This window comes from Halichoerus grypus, chromosome 10, assembly GCF_964656455.1.
Source record: "Halichoerus grypus chromosome 10, mHalGry1.hap1.1, whole genome shotgun sequence".
Lineage (NCBI taxonomy): Eukaryota > Metazoa > Chordata > Mammalia > Carnivora > Phocidae > Halichoerus > Halichoerus grypus.
Window position 1 is genome coordinate 117,775,322 of NC_135721.1, and position 26,630 is coordinate 117,801,951.

The 26,630-nt window shown below is 44.1% G+C and overlaps 1 protein-coding gene across 1 annotated transcript in view; it reads left to right on the forward strand.

Annotated features, from left to right (window-relative positions):
- CTNNBL1 (catenin beta like 1) overlaps positions 1-26,630 on the forward strand; it is a 155,815-nt gene that overhangs the window by 105,292 nt on the left and 23,893 nt on the right. Inside the window, exons 12-13 of the mRNA XM_036101565.2 lie at positions 21,172-21,269; positions 23,306-23,386. Of these exons, the coding sequence (XP_035957458.1) occupies positions 21,172-21,269; positions 23,306-23,386 (179 nt within the window). The remainder of the gene's footprint in view (positions 1-21,171; positions 21,270-23,305; positions 23,387-26,630) is intronic.

A 26,630-nucleotide genomic window follows, 5' to 3' on the forward strand; every position in this document is an offset into this window, starting at 1 on the left:
ATCCATTCAGACATCTATGTTAGGAGTAGGGGTTGTGTATATGTGCATATAATTTTGTGTAAATGGAATCATGGTGTGTGTGCTGTTTTGTAACCTGCTGTTTTTACTCAGTGTGTCTTGGGCATATTTGTCCGGGTGAGTCTTTTATAACAGTTAGGAAGCTAGACTATATTTGTAGAAGGCAGGCTAGATTTTAGGTTACATGATCAGCTTGTGGAGGTGATAGTTTGGAAAGGTCAGCTGTGCTTGGATGGTGATACTGGCTTTTTCAAATATTGTGAATGTGCAGGGACTTTAGGATGGTAAGGAAATGAGGCATTGACTGAAGGCTAATGCATCTAAGGTCCCTTGGTTACAGTGTAAGGGGAGCCGAAGAGGCTTTTCAAATGGTATTTTTTTTAATTGTGTGACTATTTGAATGTGTTAGACATGTTGGCATCTAGCAGTAGATATTATGTGGAAGGGGATAAACTGAAAATAAACTTGTATACATTTCACTGGTCATAAAGAATACAGTTACCTGTGTGAGATGTTTGTTAGTGTCCACCTTCCCGGACTCTTGTGATATTGGATGTGATTTTTATATGCAGCAGCCTGCAGGTTGCTGGGGAAATGCTCTGTGTATTTAATCATGTTGCAGTCTTACTTGTTTGTTTTTTGTTGTTGTTGTGTTTTATGGTGAGAAAATGTCTTTGGCTTGCTTTTATAGTCAGATTGATTTTGCTTGTGGGTGTCCAGATGCTGATGAGCTGTAATTAGCATAAGAAGGAGGTTGGAAAGATGTTGAACATTCTTTTCTGGTAGCCAAACATGATCCCCAAACAGAAATTATTCTCAGGTATCAGGTCCAAGAGAAGCAGCTCTTTTCTCTTTTAGGTGTGGGTCTATTAAAGTATAGGAGTGTTGGCTGAGGAGATCACCACTGAGAATGGGGCTGGAGAATCTTGCTATGATCCATCATGGGGCATGGGGGTGATTTTCTGCAGCTGAGTGCCCCTGTGAGCATAGTAACTTTAAATCCCTTAAGTAGCCTATTAGAAAGGCTCCCTGGGCTGGGTTCAGGGGATTTGTGTTTATGTTTCTACCATAACTCAGGCTCAGGCTCTGTGACTTGGGTTAAGTAGTTTGCCCCCTCCCAACCTGTTTCCCCACCTTTAAGAAGGAAACCGTAACATTTCAGTGTGTCAGAACTGGATAAGATGATGTATGGGGGGAGTGCTTTGTATACCGTAAAATTATGCAGTGTCTAGTGTGGTGGTGTATGTTACGTGGTTTTTCCCTGGTCTGTTCTACATTCCTTATATATATTTTTAACACTTTTCTTCCTTGTCCCTGGCTCCAAAATAGAAAGAAAATGATTGTTAATTTGTTCCCTATTTGCTGCAGGGTTACCATAAAATAAATTAAGCGTATCATTTTGATAATCACTAAAAAATATGCCTACAACTTTCTTAAATGTATTGATTACTAATAAATCATGCCACGGTTAAGTACGCCTGCTGGCTGGCAAACTTGCCAAATAACAGTGTTTGCTAGCCTCGGTAACAGGCTGGCTTTCCTGATGGCGTGTCAGCCAGCGTGAGGTTACCACTGTGACGAAGGCGGCACTGGTGTCATGTTTATGGAGTATTTGCTGTGTTCCCGTGTAGACCTGATGTCAGCATCCCTACCATCAGCCCCGTGTGGGGTGTCGTTAGCTTGTTTCATTGCTGAGCAAACGACCTCAAAGAAGTTAAGTACTTTTTCAAATCATGCGCACGGTTTAAATTAACATCTGCTGGAACCCAAAGCGCATGTTCTTGATCCTATGCTTCAGTTCCCCAAGGAGACATCTGAAAACCAAAAAGTTAAATGACTTTTAATCACCAAAGTGACAATCCAGTAACTTTAGTTATTTCTAGAAATAAAATAGGGTAATTTATAATACTGGCAGGGCAGGAAAGTTCTATTACCAAGTTTTTTGGCATTTGGTAATGTGGGTTGTGAATTCTTTTTCTTTTTTAGGGGCGGGTGTATTTTGTAATGTGGGACATGAAATTTTTTTTTTACTTCAATCTAAATTTTTGAAATAATGAACCTTGTTATAATAAAGTTTTTTCTGTACATTTTATATTAAGTTGGATGTGTTTTTCTAAGCCAGAGGCTTGGCATGGTTCTTAATAGCAGAATAGCACAGCCTTATAGAAAGAACATATGCAGACTTGAGTTCAAATCCCTCACCAGTTGTGTTTTGAGACTCAGTTTCCAGTGTGATGGAGGGGGGTTTCCCCACAGCAACAAGCAGTTCTTGGACACCAGCATGGTCTGCAAGAATTCAGCTCAGTTCTGACACTATCCACCCAGAGATAGCTTCAGATTCCATGGATTGGGGGCTCAGTCCTACAAGACTACGCCCCCCCCCCCTTCAGATGCCATTCGCAAGCCCAGGTTGTTACCTGTTCTTCTGACCAGGTGGCTATAAAATCAGAGGTTCTCAAAACCCCCTCCTCAGGTTCGATTAATTTGTTAGAGCAGTTCACAAAACTCAGAGCAACATTTTACGTACTAGGTTACCAGTTAATTATGAAAGGATGAGTCAGGAACAGCAGATGGAAGAGCTGCACAGGGCAAGTTATGGGGAAGGGGCGTGGAGCTTTCATGCCCTCTCCAGCTGCCACTCTCCCAGCACCTCCATGTGTAGACCAGCCTAGAAGCTCTCCAAACCTGTCTTTGGGTGTTTAGGGAGGCTTCCCTATGTAGGCACGGTAGATTGAACCTGCAACCTTTCTCCCCTCCCAGGAGGTCTGGGGGTGGGACTGAAAGTTACAACCCTCTAATCACATGATTGGTTTTCCTGGCAATCAGCCCTCATCCTTAGGGCATTCCGGAAGTCACCTAATTAACAAAACAAAAGACACCTTTATGGCTCTCTTAGGAAATTCCAAGGGTTTTAGGAATTTGATGCCAGAAAGGGGGGCAAAGACCAAATATATGTATCTTATTATAAGTCACAATACCACAGTAACCTTAGGCACATTAATTACCTTCATTGATCCCGACGAAGGTTGAAAGTGAGTAGGAATGTCCCGAGTGGACAAGAAAGGGAAGAGCTTTGAGGTAGGGGGATAGCATATACAAAGGTACCAGAGCTGTGGTGTGGGGCTCTGGAAGAGGCAGGCGTTCAGTGTCGTGGTCTTAGGGTTAGAGTCTAATAAGCACAGTGAACCAGACTGCTGACTGTATTTGTCAAGGCTAGTTGAGGTGACCAGGAGGGCAGAGGACCTGGGCCAGGACAGCCTTCTCCTAACGCAGCCGGGGGCAGACAGTCCTAGCCGCAGTGTCATAGCTCTTATCTGTGCCTAAAACCTTCAAAAACTGAGAAAGGAAGGAGCCATAGCCTGCATATTGTTGTCTTCCTTGGCTATCATCGATAAATCTACTAAATTTATTTTATTTTTCTAGACCTTTTATAGGTTCTTCTCTGTTAATCCCAATTTTGGTATCCTTAAGGCAGACCTCTCTTTCTGTCTCTTTGGAGTTAATTTGATGGCATTAGTTATAATCATAAATACCTTCTGAAGTTAATCCCATTATAATTCCTATACGTCCACACTAACCCCCATTCTCTTTTAGTTCCTTTCTCAGATGACTACAACATTTTTCTCCTCTTATGGGCTCATTATTGGAATTCTTTCCTCTCTCCAGTCTGTCTTTGCTTCTTCCAAAGCACAGGTGAACTGCCTCTAAAACACATATCTGATCACATGACTCTGCTGCTTCCTTGAGGGCTTCTTCATGGTGGTCTAGGATGAAGTCTAGATTTTTTAGCATGACCTAGAAAACCTGCCCGTTTGGCCTTCTCTTGCTGTTCCTCATTCTCATCCCTGCCCTGTCTCCAGCCTGAACTATTGTAGTTCCTCCATGTCTTGACCACCATGTGTTGACACTTGATGCTTTCCCTTGACTGAGACACTCCTTTACTCCCTTTTCTGTGAGACTGATTACTTACTCTTTGGAATTTCCCCCAAACCTGCTTCCTCCTTGAAGCATTCCCTGGTTTTCCACATTTGTATTCAGACTGGTCCCTTTCTAACGCTCCCAATAGCATCCTCATGTGTGGTGGTCTTTGGCTGGCTTGTTTCCGCTCATTTGTGAGCTCTGCCCCAGCATAGAGTATGTCTTAAGCTGAAGGGGGCGGGGGGGTAGAATCCCTTTGATCTTTTATATCCCTTTGAATAAAAACTCACTTGGAAGAAAAAATACTTTTATTATGGAAGATTTCAAGGACACTTGGATGGTTCAGTCAGTAGAGCATGCAACCGTTGATCTCAGGGTTGAGTTCAAACCCCATGTTGGCCATTGAAAAAAAAAGAAGAAGAAAAATTATATTATGAAAGATTTCAGAAACACAAGGTAGAGAAAATTATACCTTGAACTTTATGTACCCATCACCCAACTTCTGTGATTAACATTTGCCAACCTTGTTTCATTCCCCTCTTTTTTTATTCCCCTCTTTTTTCCGCTGGAATATTTTAAGGTAACCACTAGACATGTAATTTTACCGTATGTATGGAATTTGTAATTTACAAAATTAATAATTTATATGAATGAGAGCCTTGGATTTAGGCATTTTTTTAGCTAGAATATATATGCTAACATTGGGATCTATTGATAGTGTAGTGTCATACTATTAGATGTCAGAAGTAGCTTAGATTGGGGGGATTCTCAGCCTGGGCACTACGGACACTTTAGATTAGATAACTCTTTGTGGTGGGAGGCTGTCCTGTGCATTGTAGGGTGTTCAGCAGCATGCCTATCCTCCACCCAGTGGATGCCGGTAGCACCCCTCATTTGTCACAAGCACACACATAAAAATTGCAGACCGCCTCCGACAGTGGAATCTTCCTCTCACCCCACCCCTTCATTGAGAACTTTTGACATAGAGAAAGAGAAGAATTTTGTAGATTTTGAGAGCTGAGAGCACTGTTCAAAAGACAATTGGGGAAACTGAGGTCCCAGAGAGGAAGAGTGCCATTCTGATTATTATTGTGCTTATGAGTATCATGCTGGAGAAGAAAATGTTTCCCTGTCCCTGTGCCAGTGTGTGTCCCACTCTACCACACAGAGTTTCTAGGAGCTACCAGGGTGACGTCAGAGGCCTGCTGGGGGTGTCTCACCGAGCAGGGAAGATCACGTGGCTAGGCTGAGGGGAGTTCTGGAATACCACAACCAGCAAGGACACACTGCTGCTATTTGCTGCTACGCCCAGTATCCACCGAGGCCGCTCATCATCCCCCTTTACCAAATATTTATGATGAAGCAGGCTAGGGAATTCTTTCCTTGGGAATGCATCTTGGGTTCCACGGCGGTAAACAAGTAGGATTTGTTTCACAGAAATTACTTGGAAGTCACTTTTTGCCAGAAACCATCTGTTTTATATAGAGCAAAGGGACATTGGCAGTTTAGTTTGTAGCTTTGTTCAAAACAGGGTCTCTTTATTTCTCACAACTCAGTTTGCTAAAAAGTACCCTGGAAATTTGGGTGCTAGTAAATTTAGTTCACCACTAGAAAGGCAGATTTGGGGTGACAGAAAGCAAGCTGGCTTTGGGGGGAATGCCTGAGTGGCTCAGTCGGTTAAGTGTCTGCCATCAGCTCAGGTCATGATCCTGGGATCCTAGGATCAAGCCCTGCATCGGGTTCCTTGCTCAGCGGGGAGCCTGCTTCTCCCTCTGCCAGCCCCTCCCCCTGCTTGTGTGGGCGCTCGCGTGCTCTCTCTCTCTCTCTGACAAATAAATGAAATCTTAAAAAAAAAAAAGCTGGCCTTGGGGGTCAGATCAGTCTCTGACTCTCACTAGCTCTGAGAACTTGGGTAAAGCACGTTAACTCCAGTGGGCCTTATTTTTTCTCATCTGTAAAATGAGGAGAATATTCCACTCCAAGGGTGTCACGCATATTAAGTGAGAAAGAGTATGTAAAGCACCTAGCACAGGCACCTGGCACATAACACTAATAAATGCTTTTTTCCTCTTGAGAAAGACCCCTTGGGAAAGGCACATAGACCTCAGGCCCTTCGTGCTTTATTTGAACAACTGTAGAATGGCTGCACTGTGTGTGTGTGTGTGTGTGTGTGTGTGTGTGTGTGTGTGTGTGACAGTGAGGGTGGCAGACTCCTTCATCTGTTTGCCAGTTGTTGGTGGTAGCCTCTTAGTAAACCGGAGCATGGAGTCGTTGTTCCTTAGGATTAACCAGCTTCCCTTATCTCCTCCCTATTAAAAGCGTCATCCCTGGGCGCCTGGGTGGCTCAGTTGGTTAAGCGACTGCCTTCAGCTCAGGTCATGATCCTGGAGTCCTGGGATCGACTCCCTGCTCAGCGGGGAGTCTGCTTCTCCCTCTGCCCCTCCCCCCTCTCATGCTCTCTCTATCTCATTCTCTCTCTCAAATAAATAAATAAAATCTTTTAAAAAAAAAAAGCATCATCCCTGTTAGAATATGATCAAGAAGCATCTTCACAGAGATCACCACATGTTTTTGCAGTGGTTTTGTGTGTGCAAGATTGGAGAACAGTTTAGTTCGTTAGCCTCAGACTGGAAATGAAAGTACTGTGTTAGTGCGGCCCCGAGATGCTCCTGTCCTCTCGCTCTGCCGTGTTACTGGCTAATGGAAGAAGGTTAAGAAGTCAGACTTCAAGAAAATGAACATAAGGCCGCTTTGGGTCTGCAAGCAGGGTTTTCTGGTTTCTGTGGAAATCAGCCAAAGCCCCGGAGTCTGGAGGAAGAGTGTGCGGAGCTCAGCAGTTGGTGAGGCCTCGGTGGCTAGAGGGAGGGCCCAGCAGCCTAACTGTGGGAAGAATGGGAGGAGGAGCCCGTGGCTGTTTGAAGAGCGCTAAGGCAGGCCTGGTGAAGCAGATGAAAGGAGTGAAGAGCTAGGTTTAGATCATTCCCTGAAGGCCCTAGAAACAGGCTCTTCTTTTTCTTTTCTTTTCTTTTTTTTTTTTCCTTTTCTAAACTGAATTTCTAACCTAAAGCAGGCATCCAGGGATGGCTTTCAGAGTGTGAGAACACCACCCTTGCTTGGGGCTGTGATGATCAGCTCTGCTGAGTCTTGGCAGGTGGATACTTGGAAAGTGGGAATTGGAATGGTGGAGAGATCATGGCGAGGGGAGAATGTGGGGGAATTCTGGTACCCAGGCTTAGCCCCACGTATGTCCAAACCCAGGTCGGCTGCCTGGGTTGTGCTGTTCCTTCCCTGACTTTGAGGACCACCTGAGAATACAGGAAGCTAACCATTGAAAAGGACTCTTTTAAAAAATTCAGGGGGATTGTCTCATTTTAGGGCCTAAAGGTTTTTTTGTTTTTGCCTGGGTGTGGGTAGGGAGATGATGGTAACTGTATCATGTCCCTTTCAAACCCCAAGAGAGCTTCTAGGCCACAGAATCAGTTTAAATTCATTTAGGTGGAATACCCCTAAAAGTGATAGGCTACGGAAAAGTACACTATAACCAGCCACACCTGACATTCAGCTGTCTTCATCACTAGAGGTACCAGTCTAGGGAGTCAGAAACCCTGCCTCTGGGCCATCTCAGGCCATTCATACCAGTTCTTAAAAATACTGCCGGGTGTGGGTGCTGCTAACCTAAGTATTGGTGGGAATGCAGAGATAAAACAGAGGTCCTAAAACAACAGGCATTTATTTATTTCTGTCATTACAAGAATGAGGGCTAATAACTTAAAAAACAAAAACATGTTAGTGCTTCCAGCCAGGTTCTCCAGAATATAATGGAAAAGCGTTTAGACCTTTCGAGACAATGAGTCAGAAAAAAAGGGACTGTACCTTTTTACTAGCAGTTACTCCTGGTTCTAGGACTTTCCCCACTGGGATGTCTGGCTAGTTCCAAAAACAAATGAGACTGTACACTCAGCTTTCTTGGAGTAAATACCTGACTTCTAGGCACACAGTGTCTCTTTGGACTTCCTAGAAAAGAACTTACCGGCTTAGTGTTATCAGTTGGGAAATGCAGTTAATTGCTAGTAACAGAGACTGGAAATAACAGTGGCTTAAATAAAATAGATCACATAGAGGTTTATTTTTCTTTCACATAAAGCAAGTCCAGAGGTCAGGACTGGACTGGCAGCTTTAAGATGTCATCAGGAACCCAGGTTCCTTCTGTCATTCTGTTCTGCCATCCTTCTCACAGGGCCAGGGATATTTGTTTGCTTGTTAATGCGCCCCAAGCACATATAAATGTGCCTGGCTTCTATTTTCAAGATTGCCTCATGGTCTTGATCGTTCCTGGAGTTCCAATTACTGTGTCTATATTCCAAACAGCAGGAAAACAAAAGGGAGGGGGCAGGGCAGAAGGTGACATATCCCCACCTGGAAGTTCCAAATCCCCGTTTGCCTTAAGTCTTGACCCAAAGTGAGTCAGTTAGGTCAAGCTAGGTCATACCTAGCTATAAGGGAAGCTGTAGTTTGTTTTTCTGCCTTTGTTTTTTTAAGCTGGGTACATTACCAAATATATATGGGTTCTATTAGTAAGGAATCAGAGAAAATGGGTAGGTAACTGGCGGTCTTAACTAGTCAGGATGCTGCCAGTTGGCATAGAACATCTCTCTTGGGTAGAGATTGTCCAGGCCTTCTCAAAAAAGTTCCTGAAGTCCCTGGTGGCCAGTTCATTCTTCATGATGCCCACCAGAACCAGCATCATTTCCCAGTGCTCACTGCTGCCACTAGAGTGATGGGGTGGTTGTACTGACAAAGCACATTGTAGGAGCCATCGAAAACTACAGGTCGGAGTCATTTTCCAACTGGAGATGGTTGGGTATGCACATAGCAGGCACTTAAAGCTTCATGGACCTCTCCTTCAACCCATCTGAGATATGGGCCTTCCCTGATGCACGAACACTTGACCTAGGGAGCTTCATGCCTTGAGCTCAAACCCTGGGAAGGAATGTTAGCTACCACATCATTCTGTTCTTTTCACTCTGAGCCCTTGGAGAATAGTTGTGTAGCAGAAAGAAGTATTTTTTGAGCATATGTATCCCTTTCTTGCTGCAAGGCATATTTTCCCACAGATTCAAGGTTGTAAATTAGTTAAGCTAGCACTTAAACACTTTCTTAAATCCATAGTGGTGCTCAAACTCTGAAAGGAGGGGGAAAATCCCATGGGAAAGAGAAAATAAATCAACCAAAGGCAACACTTATCATATTGCTTTGCAGTCAGTAGGTGATTAGGCAATGTTTGTGGAATCTCATCGCAACTGAAAAATGAGAATACTGAATTAATTTTGGCTATATTTCAGGTTAAATGGGTTTCAGTGGGCCTATTTCAATGGAAAATGCATTCAAAATTTCAAACAACAGACACATTAAAAACTACTTTTTGGAAAAATAACCTTTAGGAATCTCATCATTTACATTCCAAGTGCTCATCTCTCACTTCTTTTCTTGCCTTTTTCCTCCCGATATTTTCTTAGAAAAATTTTCAAACATACAGAAAAGTTGAAAGAATTGTACAGTAAATGCTCACATACCCACCACCTAGATTCCATAGTTAACATTTTACTGTATTTGTTTTGTCACTTCTATCCATCTCTCTCATCTGTCCATTTTATTTTTTGATGCAGGAAGTAAGTTACAGACATCAGTACGCTTCCCCTTAAACCCTTCAGCAGTAGTATTAGCCTGGGAGTAGGCTACTAGCCTAGAGTTTAATTTAAAAAAAAAAAGCACATAGAGTGAAATGCACACATCTCGAGTACACTGTTTGGCAGATTTGGACAAATACGTAGTCTGTCGAGGTCCAGAACATTACCACTACCCAGAAAGTTCCCTCGTGCCCTTCCCTAGTCAAGTCCCTCCTCCCACAATGGCATCCACTGTTCTGAGGTTTTCACCATGTCTTAGGTGAGCCTCATCTAGAGCTTCATTGTCCACAGACTCAGGCCACGAATACTCTTTGGGGATAAAGCTTTCACTGAGCATACTGTTTTTGAGATTCACCCATGTTGTCGAGTGCATCAATACTTCGTTCTTTTTTGTTCCTGAGTAGTGTTCTATTGTGTGGGCGCATTTTTCCTGTTGACAAACTATTTCAGGTTTTTGACCATTATGAGTGGAGCTGCCCTGAACATTGTTTTTGTGGAACATTTCGTGTACAAGTCTTTTTGTGGTCATATGTTTTCATTGTCTCTTGAGTAATATCTAGGAGTGGAATTGCTGGGTCACTTGGTAGTTGTTCGCATCTCATTTGGTAAGTAGAATCTTGTGATTCAATTAAGGGAAGACTTTACTTATGTATTATCCAGGCCACTTCTCTCCTTTACAGACAAGGATACTAAGGCCCAGAGAGTAGATGGACAAGAGACCTATTCAGAGCCAAATAGAAGACTTTTTTCAAAGTTTGGACTAGAAATCCCTGTCTCTTAACTCTTTTCTGGTGTTCCTTATGTCATACTTTACCTTTTCCCTCCAGAAGGGGGCAAGGAAACTGGACTTCTTTCTGAAAGATCGTTAACTATTTCGATTTTTGCTTAGGGAGAAGTAACTCTTAAATATACCCAAATGCAATATATTGTGGGTATTTGTTTCGTATGTTTCTGTAATGATCTGGATCTGGTCCTGCTTCTCCTCCAGTGTACATTTTAGTAAATCTTCCAGAATGATCTTTCTGGAACACAAATCTGATCATACTACTTATTCTCCATCATGTGTTCTATAGGTCTTATGGGATAAAGTCCTGCCTCTAGTTGAGTGTGCAAGGTTCTTGCTTGCTTCTCTTGCTTCATCTTACACTCTATCACCCACCCCCTGCAGCCTGTCCTCTGTTGTGCTCCTTCATACCTCCATGCCTTTCAGCCTCTTGTGTTTTGTCTAGAATGGTGTTCCTCTTTTGTCTCTCTGATAAATTCCTCCTCGCTCTTCAGAGGAGACTGAAAATTCCCTGATTGATCCAGACCCTCTCAGGGATTCAGTTATTCCTTTTTATGCATATGTATCTCTGACAGCTAACTCTTAAAACCATGGTGTTCTCTTAGGATATCACATTCAGTTTCAGTTGAATTTTCCTGGCACAAGACTAGATGCTGAAGGTATAGAGGTAAATAAGATGTGGGCCCCATTTTGGAGGAGCTTGCCATCTGTTGAGGAGAATCATACAGCAGAGTGGTGGTTTCAGTACGGCATCCTTAGTACTCATGTGGCCAGCAGTGTAGGAGAGCTCTCCTCCCTACAGCCTTCCAGGCATCAACTATTTTGAAATTTTCATCAGATGAAACTACCTCATGACTTTATCTGCAACACTAGTGAGGTTGAATGGTTTTTAAATATGCTTATTGGGTATTTTTAACTCATGAGGAAGATAATCAAGTTTTATTGTAGTGGAACTAATTAGGTCACTTCCTAGCTTTGAAACCCTGGGAGGCAAACGTTTTTTCCTGGCTGAGTCTCTAGTTTCTTATCCATAAAATGGGGAGAATAATAAACATGTTTCCTAGGATTGTTGTGAGAATTAAATGAAGTAACATATACAGAGTACACATAGGCACATAGTAGGTTTACAATAAATATTGCCTCTTTAAGTCCCCGGTCTCTAGCCCAGTGCCTGCCACATTTTCAGGATTCAGTAAATATTTATGAAGAATAGGAATACATGCATTTTGTATATGTGTCTAAAGGGCTATATATAGATGCTAACACAGATCCATCTGTCTCGAGAAGAGTGTTTGATTTGACCTGCATCAATATTCAACTAGAGTGGCTCAGCACACACGCGTGTCTCTTCTTGGGTTACCACATCCACTACTAAGCAGATGTCCATTATAATGGAATGTGAAAGAGGAAAAAAATAATAATAAAGGCAGGGGAGTGTAATGCTGTGGCTTGATTTGACAGGGCGTCCTGCTACTCCAGCTGCTAGTGCTGGGCATGAAGCAGATTAATCTGTATTCTAGCACACCGCTGCTGAAGTCAGGATTGGTTAAATTAGGGTATTTTAAACATCCTATTTGCATCTAGAGTCTTACCAGGAAGCAGGATGTCTGTCCGTCTGGGGGAGATCAGGGGCAGGTGGGCAGCAAGGATGGGCACTAAAACAGAGATGGTTTTAATTTTAGAAACAAGAGAAGAGCACTTCTGTATGATCGCCTTAAGACAGAAGAGCTAATGGCCTTAGACATTCCATGGAAACAAAGGCAGCCCTGCCGCATGGCCTCGAATTTTAAAGTGGCCCCACAAGATCTTGCCAGGACATGGGCCTTATGGTTGAAGTACAGGGACCATTTCCATCCTAAGAATAGAGCTGTGGCTGACCCCTATCTTTCTTAACCGTTTGGGCTGCTGGAAGGCAGGTGCAGGCTCTGAAGCTGGATGTGCCTCAGAGGGGCCCTGAATTCATTGTCCAGCCAGCCAGGCTGGGCCAATATTTAGATGCCAGGCTATCAGGTCACTGGTCAGGGTCCACTTTCCATAGTCCAGCATTTGTATTTATCCGTGATTGGCACTCCTCCCCCACATTTCCAACCTCATTGCTTTTCATCCTCCCTTCCCTCTGCCACACAGATCCTTTCCCAGTTCTTCGTCCAGACCCCCTGCATTCCAGCTTAATGCCTTTGATGCATGCTTGTCCATCGGCTTGGATGCCCTTGTTCCCATTGCCCTTCCTCCCTTCAAGGCTCTTTTCTTGCTTTCTTCTCTTCTCCCAGGCTCAGCTCACATGGCATCTTGCCCACCAGGCTCCCCAGACACCCTGGCTCGCAGAGTGTTTGCCTCCTCAGTTTCTGCCTCTTTCTCATCACTACCACCTCCTGTCAAGTAATTTTAGACATGATAGACTACAAGCACCTGGAGGGCAGAGTCAGTGTCTGGATGTCTTGGTCACCAAACACTGTATCTTATACATTGTAGCGTTCTATTTTATGAATAAATGAATGAATCTGTGTCCGTTCCTGTGTCTAAGACACCTAGAGGCTGCCTCCTGTGGCCCACCTCAGCTTGTTAGGACCTCTTCTTCCCTTTTGGTGGCCTCCTGGAACCAAAACTTCAAGAGATGCAAGCAGGGCACCTCTGACATCTCGGAGGCCTTTCTCTTGGCACAGAAGGAGAAGGAAGTCATTTAGGGATTGTCACTGTGCTCCCTGTCACCTTCTTCCCCCTGTTCCGCACCTCCCACCCCAATCCCTACCTTGGGAGACCTGTAGGAACTAAATGTGTCCATAGAACCCAAAATCCTGGCCTCTGTCTCTCTACCAACTTTCCCACAGAGAACTTGGAGCTATGAGCTCACAACCGTTCACTTGCCAGTGTAACGCACCCAGCTCTGCGTCACTCCCAGGAGTCTGAGAAAAATAGCCAGCCCTGCCCATTCCTTCCTCTTTCCTACCCTATCCCCACCTGAGTTAGGGACCCTTCACACGTGTGCTTTGCATATTCCACGTGTGCCACATAATTGTGTACTCGATCGTAGCTGTTTATTTCTTAGCCTTGCTCCTAGGATGATGAGCTCCTTTAGGGTGGACTGTCTTCTTTCATCTCTGTAGTCCCAGCACTTGCTACATTGCCTGGCACATAGTAGGTACCTAGAAGTTTGAGCTGGTGTATGCGCCACTTCATGCCCTGTAATTAATTGTCCTGTGGCCACAAAACTCATAAAAGAGAAGGTATTTTTCATTTCCTCTACAGATCATGTGCTGTGTTTTCAGTTCTACAGCAAGATCAAAAGGCAAATGATTACCATGGCCGAGTACATTTATTTTTATTAAAAGGTAGGACCATCTCTGCTTCGATGTGCTGTGTCCTTCAGCTTACTAGTAAATAGCCACCGCCCGCTGCAGGGCTGTGTGCAGGTCTCCCAGAACTTGTATTATTTGGCTTTATAGGCAGTCATATATAAGCACTTTATTTTAATTTATTGTGGGATTTAAGAGTCTGAGTGAAGTTGGCCTTGCTCCATCTTAGGGTTAGAACAAATCTCGAGTTACAGAAGATAACCCTACTAGCTGAGAAAGTCAGGCCACCTAAGTTCCTGTCTTTCTCTGCACAAGCTAGTGAGGGTGGCGCAGGCCGACTGAAGTACGTTCAGTGGCAGGCACGCGACCAGGAGGCACTATGGAAGGAGCTAGGTGGTGATCTACGACAGGTGCATGGGCGGAGACTCTTGCGATGTTCCTCTTCAGTACAGCAAATCTCAGATGAATGTCTGTTGGGTACCTGTTGTGCACCTGTCTCATTTGATGCAGTGGATTTAATAGCTGGAAGGGACAGCCCCATTTTACAAACAGGAAAACTGAGACTTAGTGATTAAACAATATGCCCATGTTTTAGTGAGCACCAGAGGCAAGATTCAAATCCAAGTCTGTCTGATCCTAAAGCTCCATATAAGGTTAATTAATTGTTGGCCTTTCTAGAGCAGGTCCTGGGAGTTAGACTTCTTACTGTACCCATGTGCCTTTCTCAGCAGTGGGCCACTAGTAGGCCTGGTTGTTAACAGGCCTACCTATGGATAAATAGCTCTCCTCACACAGAGAGGTGTTGTTAACCTCCTGGGATTTGGACCACCCTTTTTTAAGAATGGGGATGGGAAACGTTAGTCCATCTCATTCTTTACAAAAACAGCGCACACTGTACGAGGCTAGTTGGAGTGACTGCCACAGTCTGGTTTGTACCACTCTGGAAAGACCTCAGATCTGGGTATCCTAGATCATGGGTTCTTAACCAAAGGAGCCATCCCCAAGAGATGGGAACACTCTGAAATTCCATGGAAATGTTACATTTGTATATAATACATTTTGCAAGGGATAGCATGCATAAGGGTTCATCAGATTCTCAAAAGTTTCTTTCATGATTTTTAAAAAAGATAAATTGCAGGTCTAGATTCCAGTGGCCCACAAAGGTATTTTTGACCTGAAGCAAATCACATCCCTTATCAGGGCTATTATTTCTATACTCAAAATTCCAGAGGAGTTGAACCAAAGATTTCTAATTGTCCTTCCAGCTCTGAAAATTACAAAACTCTATGACCCCAGAGAATCGAGCTTTCAGTCCCCTTGCAGATACCCAGGGGTCTAACCCATTGCCAATCACCCTTGAGAGGCCCTTAAAGAGCTGTGAGCTGGGGAAGAGGGGACAAGGGGCCCGAACCACCTGTCTAGGCAGTTTCACTAATTAGTGTCTAAGGCTGGCAGTTGTCTGTTGAGCAGGCGCCCAGCAGGCAGGGGCTCACACTGGCCCAGTTTCAGTACTGGCTCTGTAATACTTCACCAAGACCCTGACCTCCCTACTGAGTGACTTGAAGTTGTAGATTTGCTTGGCCTTCCCCTCTCGGGAGCCTTGTGAATTCCTTTAATGTGTGTGTGTGTGTGTGTGTGTGTGTGTGTGTGTGTGTGTGTGTGTGTGTGTGTGTGTTTTTTCTGCTCTCCCTGGTTTCTGAAGTGGGAGTCACCACATCCACCCCATCTGCGTTGACAGCTCCATAGCCATCCTTCGACTCCATTTTATCCTGTCAAAGTGACAGAGCAGCTGGCCAGCAGATAAACCTGTTATCTTCCCTGCTCTCTGTGCCAGCAGCTCTCCCCGTCTTCCTGGTGCATGAAAAATTGACACCACCTTGGGCTGAAATCTGTTCCTAGGGAGGCTACATTTATTAGTGGCTAATGAAACTGTGTGTGTGTGTGTGTGTGTGTGTGTGTGTGTGTATAAAACTTGGGGTAGCTGAAGCATTTTCCTATCTGTCAGGCACCAGTGACCTACAGCTAACCACAGCACCCAGAGAAAGAGAGACGGAAGGTACCTAAGCTACCTAAGCAGCTTCAGGTCTCCTGAAATTAACAACCTGTTCTTTGCTTAAAATCCCAAATAGGTAAATGCCGTTTGTTCTTAGTATATACCTCTGCAATAGATTAAGGTATCTCCTGCTCCAGGCTGGGATGAGCTGTAAAAATGCATGCTGATATGATCTAGTGCCAAAAAAGATGATTATTCTGTATATTACATTTTCCTCTTTGAAAATTACAGCTCCTGATATCCTCACTGTTCTACCAGCACCCCACCCTCCCATCTTGTTCAGGTATATAAAGAACATTCTCTTGCAACTCTTTCCCCTCCATCTTAATCAGCAAGATTAAAAGGGAAATTTGAGAAGTTCTGGTTCAGTATTTGCAGAACTGCCTAAAACCCAAAGTCTCTTCTTTATTTGGACTCTGGTAGAAATCACCTCTGGAAAGAGTAATTCAGTAGAAAAGAGAAGAGGGGTTGTTATTCACGTCTTACTCCATATGGCCTTTTGCTTCATTTTCTCTCATTAAAATTGTTCAATTTTTTTTAAATCCACATTTACATAATGCCAGTCTTTTGGACACAGTGAGCCCCACATGAAGCACATTGTCAGGCTTTGCATGGTTTAGTTTCTGGTCTCTTTTATCTTTCTTAGTTAAAAGCTTTGATGGTTACCTTTTATATCTGGAAAGCATATAACAACATAGTAAGAAAGCTTACTGTTTAGAGTCAGGCATCTTGGGTTCAAACCTAAGCTCCCCCCACTGACTGAAGGACATGACCTTAAGTAAGTTGATTAACCTCTCTGAGCCTTGGATTCTCCATTTATAAGAGAGGAATGAGAATGGTACCTTTCTCATAGTTAAATAGTGAGGATTCGATGATAAAATTGTGTACAGACCTCAAGTCATAGATACACAATTGGTGACAGTTATTATTGTACCCTACTTACTTTCAACTAGGTATTTGAAGCTGCTTATAGCAAAACAATATGGTGATACTAAATCTTAGCTTTGAATAACAATTTGTCAAAACACAAATGTCAAACTGGGGAAAATATTTGCAGCATATATGACAAAAGGATAATATTCTTAATTTACAGAGAACTCATAGAAATCAAATTGGCAATAAGGCCAAGGCAGTTCACCCAGAAAGTAATACAAGTGGTCAGTAAACATCAGAAAAGCTGCTTAACCTTGTTCATAACAAGAATAAAAACATGCTAATCAGAAGAAGATCCCACGTTTCAACCCCTAGGTTGTCATAATTTTTAAGTTGGATGGTATCCAATCTGAGTTGAGGATATGGGAGAACAGATACTCTTTATATATAAGAGTGTAAATATATATATATTTATATATGAGTATATATACATATACATGTATACACTCATATCTATTATATATATCTATATAAAATTTTGCTTCCATTCTGTGTGTGTGTGTGTGTGTGACACTGAGAGTGGACATAGAATTGGTACAACCTTTGTGGCAAATAATTTGTCCACGTCTTTCAATATATTCTATGTGAATACCTTTTGACTCACCCAATTCCACTGCTAGGAATTTGCCATAAGAATACACGTGCAAAAGTATATTCATGCCAGAAAAAAAGTACCTGTGCCATGATATGTGTACATGGATGTTTATTGCAGCGTTGTTTCTAACAGCAAAAACAAAACAACCAACCAAAAACTGGAAACCACCTAAAATACTCATTATTGAGCAGGGCACTAGTTAAATTATGATAAATAAGGTCAGTGGAATTCTAGATAGCCATTAGAAAAAAAATGAAGTATGTACTGATATGGAAATATATATATGTATTTTTTTCCCTCTCCTCTAAGAATGTACACAAGATACCTTGTAGATTTTTTTTTCCTTGGGAGAGAAGAAAAGGATAATGAGAAGAGTATGGGAAAAGACAAATATTAGGTGTTCAATAAATATTTGCCGAATGCGTTTTATACCTTTATGTATAGTCTGGTTTTTACCATGTGTATCCATTACTTCTATTTTATTTTATTTTTTTAAGATTTTATTTATTAGAGAGAGAGAGAAAACACAAGCCGGGGGAAGGGGCAGAGGGAGAAGCATACTCCCCACCAAACAGGGAACCCCACATGGTGCTCGATCCAGGACCCTGGGATCATGACCTGAGCCAAAGGGAGATGCTTAATGGACTGAGTCACCCTGCTGCCCCTATTACTTTTATTTTAAAATCCATTGGTGGATCATGGAATCACTAATAAGGCAGTAAAAGAAATTGCTTCCTATAGTTGAGCATAAAGCCATCTTTGAGCTTCCCAATAGCCAAGGCAAAGAGGGAACCCCGATAAGCATAAAAAATTCATCAGGAAAGAGAAACATTTTCCTGATCTTCGTCTCTAAAAGGACTCTAGCGCCAAGGGTTGGCCTAAACTCAGATTTCGTCTTGTCTCTCCCCAGCTTAAAATTCATGGGTGGATTCTTGCCACTTTTTTTCATGATCCACCCTTTGCAACCTGACTGGCCTCCCCTCCTCCATGTGGATATGACACTCCATCCAAACTGGCCTTTGCATATATTGTTCCATCGGCCTGCAGTGCTCTCTCCTCTTCTCTACCTAGTTGTCAGCCATAGGTGTTGTATTGGGGCTTTTTGAAGATGTTCAGTTGTTTGTTACCTCCAGTGGGAATCCTTTTAGGTCAGATATCCCTTCTCTGTGCTCCCCAAGTCCCCTGTGCCTACCTCAGTGATGGGACTTGTCACACTGCACTATTATCATTGTTTTGTTTCTGCACTAAATAAGGAGCTCTTCAAGATTAGGGATAATGTGTTGTTTATTTGGGGGCCTGAGCACCAAATGCTTGCCAGGCACAAAAATAAGCAAGTGGTCAGTGAATGAGTGAGTGAGTCGTCTGAAGTTTGAGTTCTGCCTCTTTCACCAGTTAGCTATGCCGAGCCGTCACTGCACTCTTCGCTCCGTCTATACAATGAGAGATTTGGCCCAGATAATCTATGAGAATCTGGCTGATTTCTTTTTCTTCCTCTGTGGTTGTCAGATTGTCATATATACACATGGAGAGTGTTGCCAGTTGTTATGCTGAGTAATTTCAAAGTTTCAGAACTAACACTGCATTGATTATGGCCTGTCCCACATCTGCTCACCAGCTGAAGAGATCAGAGCCTACGATTGGAGAACTGATTATGTCCTCTATTCTGCCTTTCTCTCCTCTCCTTGGCATGCTTAGAGGTTAGAGGACTTTCCCTGACATGTGCCTCCAAAGATGGCCTTGTCTTATCCTACTTTCTCACCCAGCTGAGCTGTTTGGTTCACTGTCCTTACCCTGGGTTCCATGACAGTTTTTGCCTTTCTGTGAAGACAGGTCCTGTGCTATCCACTCTCCACTCCCTGTTCTCTAAACCCTTCATTTTGTTCAAGATGGAGATTATACCACCTCAACCTCAGCTTCACACGAAAGTTGAGAGAGATTGGGGTGAACCTGGGGCATTGTTTTGAGACCAGGGAGGGATATACCAATGAAAAAAGCAGACAAGGATTCCTGCCTTTGAGGAACTGATATTCTAATTGAAGGGAGACAGTGAACAGAATAAATTAAATAAGTAAATAAATAAATAAATAAATAAAACAATGTTTTAGAAGATAATCATGCTGAGGAGGAAAATAAAGCAGCTAAGACTTGGAACTAGGTAGTGTCAGGGTGTTGTGTTTTTAAATGGGGTGGTCAAGGAAAAGCCTCATTGAGAAGATGACAACTGAGTAAAACTGGGCGTGAAGATGGAGCCATGCAGATAATCTGGTGAAGAGCATTTCAGGTGGAGGAAACAGCAAGTGCAGAGGCCCCAGAACAGGAGCTTGCCTGACATTAGAAACAACATTTAGTCCAAGTGAGCTGGGGAGCCATCAGAGGGCTTTAAACAGAGAAATGATGGGATCTGACTTTGGGTTTTAACCTAAAGGATTGTTCTGACTGCCCTATGGAGATTAGGCCAGAGGGAGCAAGGGTGGAAGCAGAGAATATTGAATTGAATATTCCAAGCAAGAGATGACGGTGGTATGGACCTGAGTAGCCACTGTGGGAGCGGAAGGAAGAAGAGGTGGGATTCTGGGTATAATTTGAAGGTAAAGCTGACAAGGTTTCCTGTGAGACATCTCCACTGTTTTTGGCCTGAGGAACTGGAGAACCTGGTTGCCATTAACTAGGCAAAAGGACTGTGGGGAACATGTTTGAGGAGGCAGATCAGGAGCTGGATTTGGGATGTGTTCAGTTTAAAGGACCTGTTGACAACCACGTGAACAGAGCAGGTAGAAAGGTGAACACATGAGTCTGCTTTCAGAGAACAGGAGTGGCCGGTAGACCCAATTTTGGGAGCCATCAGCATGTAGGTGGTTTTACAGCTGTGGGACTAGCATGGGCCTCCCAGGGCGGTGAATGCAGATAGAAGACAGGATGCCCAACTACCTCCGGCAGTATGAGACTGGGGATGTGAAGAGGCAGGGAATGCATCGTATCTGTGCTATGGTGAATGCCTACCGGCGGGTTTAATTAATAGGTGACTTTTTGAGAACTCAAGGGAAGTTTGACATGTGAAGATGTTCTTCAGTCACTTTTCAAATAGAGTATTTGTTGCCCACGCTCTGGGCATTATCTCAAAATAAACTTCACTCTGTCATTTCTCCACGACTAGACTTATGCTGCCTCCTTTTCAAGGTCATTATTCTGGATTTTTAAAAATTCTTTTTAAAGACAAGAATCTCTTCACAGCTAAAGCCTATAACATACCCTTCAATTACCCTCTTCTTCCCAAGGTAGAAAAATAGTAGCTCATAATAGAAGCCTGTGGGTAATGTGAGCTCAAAAAGCATTGTTACCATTTTGAAGTACTTACTGGCCAGCTGCTTCCAAACCTGAAGAAGGAGTTTTAGCTGCACCAGAATGGAAGTGCTAACCCTGGCACCCGATCGTGTCTCTGACTTAATCCCACGATCTTTACCTGGGGAAATTATGAGGTAATTTGAGAATATGATAGAACACGTCTTGTTGTTCATTATACACTCATCTCCTAGCAGACATTCATACTCTGTTCACAGGTTATTTCTGTAAATGGGGGGTTAGTTTAAGGTTCTGTTGTGAACAATCAAAATCAATTAATTCCAGGCGGACTAGAATTCTAACTTAGTTTTGATTTACTTGCTCAAGTTGTCCTTGAGGATATCATCCCTTTTGAATACGTTTCTTGTGCAGCTTGTGAAGATCAGTTCAGGTTTCCAGTGACACAATTTAAGTTCCTGTCTTATTAATCAATAGCAGCAGTCAGGGAAGGCCTACTTATTCGTCCTCCAATAGAACCAGATCAGGCTTAAAGAGAGGTAATAATTACCACTCTGATCACAGCATGTTCCCTTTTCTCCTTCCCAACCCAGAGCATGTCTGTTCGATCCTGGCTTCCCTTCTCCGGAACCTGAGAGGGCAGCAGCGAACCCGGCTTCTGAATAAATTCACTGAAAATGACAGTGAGAAGGTGGGTGTGCCTGCTGCATGGTAAGGCTGGGCCCAGGGCCGGGGGCGGCGGGAGGGAGTGCGGCTAGAAGGGCTCTTCACCTGATGCCATCTGGGGGGTGCTGAGCTGAGCGTTCCTGCCCTAAAACATCTTCTCCAGCATGGCTTTGGATCTCAGGCTTTTCTGTGGCTCTTCCTCTCCTCTCCAGACACATCCTTCTGGGAGTGGTAGCGCCTTGGCTGGCAGCAGCTAGTACCTCAGGGAGATTTTTAGACCCAGTGAGAGTGGGTTGTAATAGGATTTGGATTGGGGGTTGCACAGCATGGCAAAGTCATCAAGAACCACAGGCTTTGGATTCAGATGTTTGGATTTGAACCTGGTTTTGCCAATTTCAACATGTGTGCCACTCTGAGCCTCATTTTCCCCGTCTTTGAAATGGACACATTAATTCCCATCTTGAAGAGTCAAGGAGAGGAAGACTAAATGAGACCTTCCTAGGTGGCAGTGATGGAAGGTTCTGGTATGAACATAGGGAAGGGAGAGCCTGTCCTCGATGGCCTGTGGGATAAGGGAAGGATCACGTAAATGAGATTAGATGCATCATTTACATTGTGATTTAGCATGCCAAACCATAAGAGTTTTAACAGTAACAAGAGCCAGCATATATTTAATGATTGGGGGGCTTAGCAGGTCCCTTTCGTTGTTGCACGTATTCTCCCAACAGCGTGGGGTTTACCCTCTGTGTGGCTTTCGTCCACATTTGCAGGGCAGGAAACAAGCTTGGAGGCATTATGTTACTTGCCCACAATCATGGTCTACCATGGTCACGCTGCTAGTTATGAATTAGATCATTCTAGATGAATAAAATTAAGACCAAAACCCCTTTTATAACTTAACATAATTTCTTTCCTTACTGTGTCCAAGGAAAGGCTGAAAGTTTGTCCTCCTTCAGAGAGAGGTTTATGACCGTCTCTCCGAGCTTGCATCTGACCGTTTTTCCAGCCTCCCTAGCTGCGTAGCACGGGGAAGAGGCCATCATGAGGTTAGGCACAGAACACCTTAGCAATCATGTCACCTGGTGACATTTAACATCTGTGCTTCAGTGTCTTCATCTTTAAAATTAGGGTCACTATCTTTCCTGCCTACGTCTCAGGTTTTTTTAAGGTATAAGGAAAATACTCCATAAACTGAAATATATAAGATGTTGGGGTCGTCATTGTTATCCAGAGAGGATTTGGGCACAGTCCTCCTGGACTCTGATGCCGTGTTGAAGCACCATCTGCTGTTAACCACTATAAGCTCTTGAGTAAATATCAGGGTTGCCAAGAGCCGTGGTGGTGCCAACCTAGTAAAGAGATGGTTTAGAAATCTAGGCTGGTTTCACGGTGTTTGTTCAGTCTTTTGGAAGTCTTAGGGAAAAATGAAACTTTTTCAAACCCACTGAGTATTCCCCGGACCATGTTTGAAGCATGACTTTTGCTGAGTTGAAAACTGCTTTTTAAGTTATTGCTGAGCAGAAGTCAGGGCCTTTTTTCAAGTTGCTGAAAGAATTTTTTTCGTGTACTCTCTTCTGACTCAAAAGCAACTAAAGAGATTTTACTCAGACCTTTTTAAAAAAAGATCAGCTCTGGGGTAGAATCTGAACATGAAAGGTTTCAGTTGGAAGAAAGAAATTTCTGTAAAGTTCTAAGTGAATACCAAGTATGTAACTTCAAGCTCCTTCTCTTTGCAAGAAGGGACTTGAATTTTTTAAAATTTATTTATTTGTGTTTTTAACAACTCAAATTCATGGGAGCCCTCAAAGGGCTGGGAATGCAGCGTCCTTTGGGGAATGGACCTGTGTTCAGACTGTACCCATTCCAGGTGTTGGCTTGTTCTGCCCCAGCTCTTTAATCCATTCCTGCCATGTTCCTAAGCAGAGCTCATCCCGATGTCAGAAGTGGGAGAGTGGGTCTCCTGTTGTAAGGAGTGACAGTGAGATGAATGGGAGCCCCACTGTTCTCTTGCCTTGGTATTCTTTTTCCTTCTCACTCATGTCTCAAATATCTCTCTTTCAGGTTGACAGACTGATGGAGTTGCATTTTAAGTATCTGGACGCAATGCAGGTGGCGGACAAGAAGATTGAAGGGGAAAAACATGTACGTATCCCTGCCTGTCTTTTACTGACTATCGACTCGCATTCCATTTGGATCCCTTTGTACCTTCTCTGTCCACACAGGACAGGCAAGGGCACGGGTACCATCTGCCCTCACGTGCTACCTCACCTGTTGTTAGAGCAGAGCAGGTGACAGTCTGCCAGTGGTTATACCTGCTCTTCTAATAGGAGTGCATGTCCTTTTAAGAGGGAGGACGTGTCGGATTGATCCCTGTCCCCCAGGCGGGGGGTCTGGGTGATAGCACGAGTACCCTTGACATGAGCTGCTCTTAAAAAATCTGGCCAAAGTGCAGTGCAGTGACTTGGTACGACGTCGGCAGAGCTGGCAGAGCGCGTCTTGGTTCACACTGCTGCTGGCTTCTGTAGTCATACGGGAAGGGAAGGAAGGACGCGTGGGAAGGGTGATCACAGGGGATAAGAACTGGAAGGAAATTTCGAGGTCACTCATTGACAGTTGAAAAACTGGAGACCTGGAGAAAAGAGGCTCAGATGCATCACAGCAAAGCCTGCAGACCAGGCTCCAGAGGACCCACCCTCATTTCTTCTGCTCGTGGCTGCTGAGGGAAACGAAACCTGTCAGGTTTTTTCTTGAAGAGCTGTGCTCGCTGTGCTAGTATCCTGCCTTATGTACTTTCCACCTGCTTCCCTTTTGTTCTCTGCCATCTCTGGCCTCTACTTTTCTCATCTGTCACCTTCATCGGGGCAGGCATTCATGTTGCTTAATGTCCAATCTGTATTCTCCCTGCAAGACATTCCTCAGTCTTTGGTCACATCGCCAGAGGATCCTTTCCTTGCTTTTTACAAAGTCTGTAATAGACTTCATTTTCTTTGTGATCTTGATTTGCTATATCACTCCATTCTCTTTTTGTTCTTCTTGCCTTAAGGATGCACTGGAGGCTTTTGACCCTCACTGGTGGGAGAGCCAGTTCAGCCCCTGCTCACATCTGTGTTGGAGCAACAGAGCTGTGGGGCAGACCCAAGTGCACAGGGGACGACGACGCTAGCATTTGCCCTCAAGCTAGGCCTCAGGCGAGGGTGAGAGCCCAGAGGGAGGACACAGTGACCCTGTTGTCTGTGTCCTGTTTCTCTTCACCCCTTCGTATCCATCCCTCTCCTTTCACAAGATATACCTTCATTTATGAATGCCAGTGGACAGGTAGCTGTGGTTATCATGCTCGGGATTTCCCTCAACCTAGTAAGTCCTCAGATGTTTGTTGATTGATTGAATTGACTGACTGGGACATTCTTCGTTTATACAGTGATACTCCTACAAGATAAAAGGCAGGGGCTCTGAATTTTGAGGCTGGACTTCAGATGCTAGCATGTTGCACTCACAGCTCTTTTGTTCTGCCCTCCCACCCCCTTTATTTTGTTCTTTGACTGAGGTTTCCTTTTCCATCTTTTCTTCCCTTTACAGTAACTTGTGCATGATGGACACTTAGTGACTGTTTAAGTGCCAGAGTAATGTCTTCTTTCTCTTCGTCTGAGTGATAATTAGAAAGAATTGAAATTTCCCTAGACTTTTGTAGGGAAACAGCTACGAGACAATGAGAACTCCAGCTCTGACAGAAGACCTGTGTTATCTGCTGGAGGAGATTTTCAGGGGTAGAAAGAGCACCTGGGAGTCGAGGGCCCTAGAATTTCAGGCAGGCACCACCTCTCCATCACTGTGTGCCGTGGCTTGTCACCATGCTTCATGTACATAGCCAGATTCTTAGCAGTAACACGGTATCAGCAAAGGTGATCTCTCAGGTCCTCTTCAACTCAGTGTTGTCCCTCAGGTTCAAGTGCACATCCTTTAGTCACTCTGCCGGCTTTTAGCAGTGGGGTGGAGTTCGAGCACCGTGAGAGGGTGACCAGTGACCACACGGTCCTTCGTACAGAGGAGCAGCCTCCGAGAAAAGGTTGGGTGAGTGGCGAGTCGCAGAACCCTGGATTTGGATTCCAGCTCTGCCACATCCTAGCTCAGAGACCTTGGACAAATGAGTTGACCTCTCTAAACTTTGGTCATCCCATCTGTAAAATGGAAATAACACTTCCCTTTTGGGGTTATTATAAAGTCTGTAAAGCACCTCAATACATTTCTAAGAGCCGCTGCTGCTTGGTGCTCCTAGCTTCCTTTGTCGTTCTTATGCAGCTTTTAAGCTAGCCAGGCAGTCCTTCTCCTGAGGGCATCTTCCTTGCTATCTGTCCCGGAGGGAGTCCCCTAACAGACCAGAGTGTTGGCCCCGTCATATACTTCATTTGAGGGGAAGCTGGAGTAGACGTTTTTCTGACGGAGACCAAGTAAGCTGTTGGGCGTGAGGGAGCAGCATGCGTGTAGCCGTTAGGAAACTTGGCCCGCTTCCCACAAGATTATCTATGATCAGCACTGAGAGGGTGTGAAATTGATTAGCACCGACGGAGAGTAATCGCCGCAGCGACTCTCCCCCAGCCTCCACAGAGCTCCTGTGTGCCATGGGCACCGGGCTCCTGCCATTTCCTGACAGACATCTGTCTCCTGGATGCCAAGGCCGTTTTGCTGGGCACTGGCGAACATTCCAAGGCCATTAGTGCTCAGCAGCCTCAGTGTTGCTCAGAGAGACAGGGCAGGGTGGGGGACGAGGGACGCATTTGTGAGCTGTGCTCTCTGCCAGCACTCGGGCTCCGTCCTGGCAGGTGTAAAGTGACTCGGAACACAACGACCTCTTTTTCACCTCTCCTTCATGCACTCTTCTCTCTTAAGTCATAAACAATTTGCTGCCTCACCCCACCCCATCTCCATTAAACTTGGATGTCCTACACCCATTGGGAACTCAGCAAATATTTGTTGACTTGAATTGAATGCTTATTTCTCAGGCATTTGATGACATTGACTGTCACATCAGTAATGAATAAATATCTCACGCACTTCCATACTTCACCAAGTCTGCAACAAAAAAGACCTTAGGGGGCACCTTGGTGGCTCAGTCGTTAAGCGTCCGCCTTCGGCTCAGGTCATGATCCCAGGGTCCTAGGATCGAGCCCCGCGTCAGGCTCCCTGCTCAGTGGGAAGCCTGCTTCTCCCTCTCCCACTCCCTCTACTTGTGTTCCCTCTCTCGCTGTGTCTCTTTCTGTCAAATAAATAAAATCTTAAAAAAAAAAAAAAAAAGACCTTCGATAACAGGGTCCGGTACTGCCCCAGATAATGCGGGTCAGGTATTGACAGTTTTAGTGTCTCAGAGCTCCCATCTTCCCTGGATACTTGA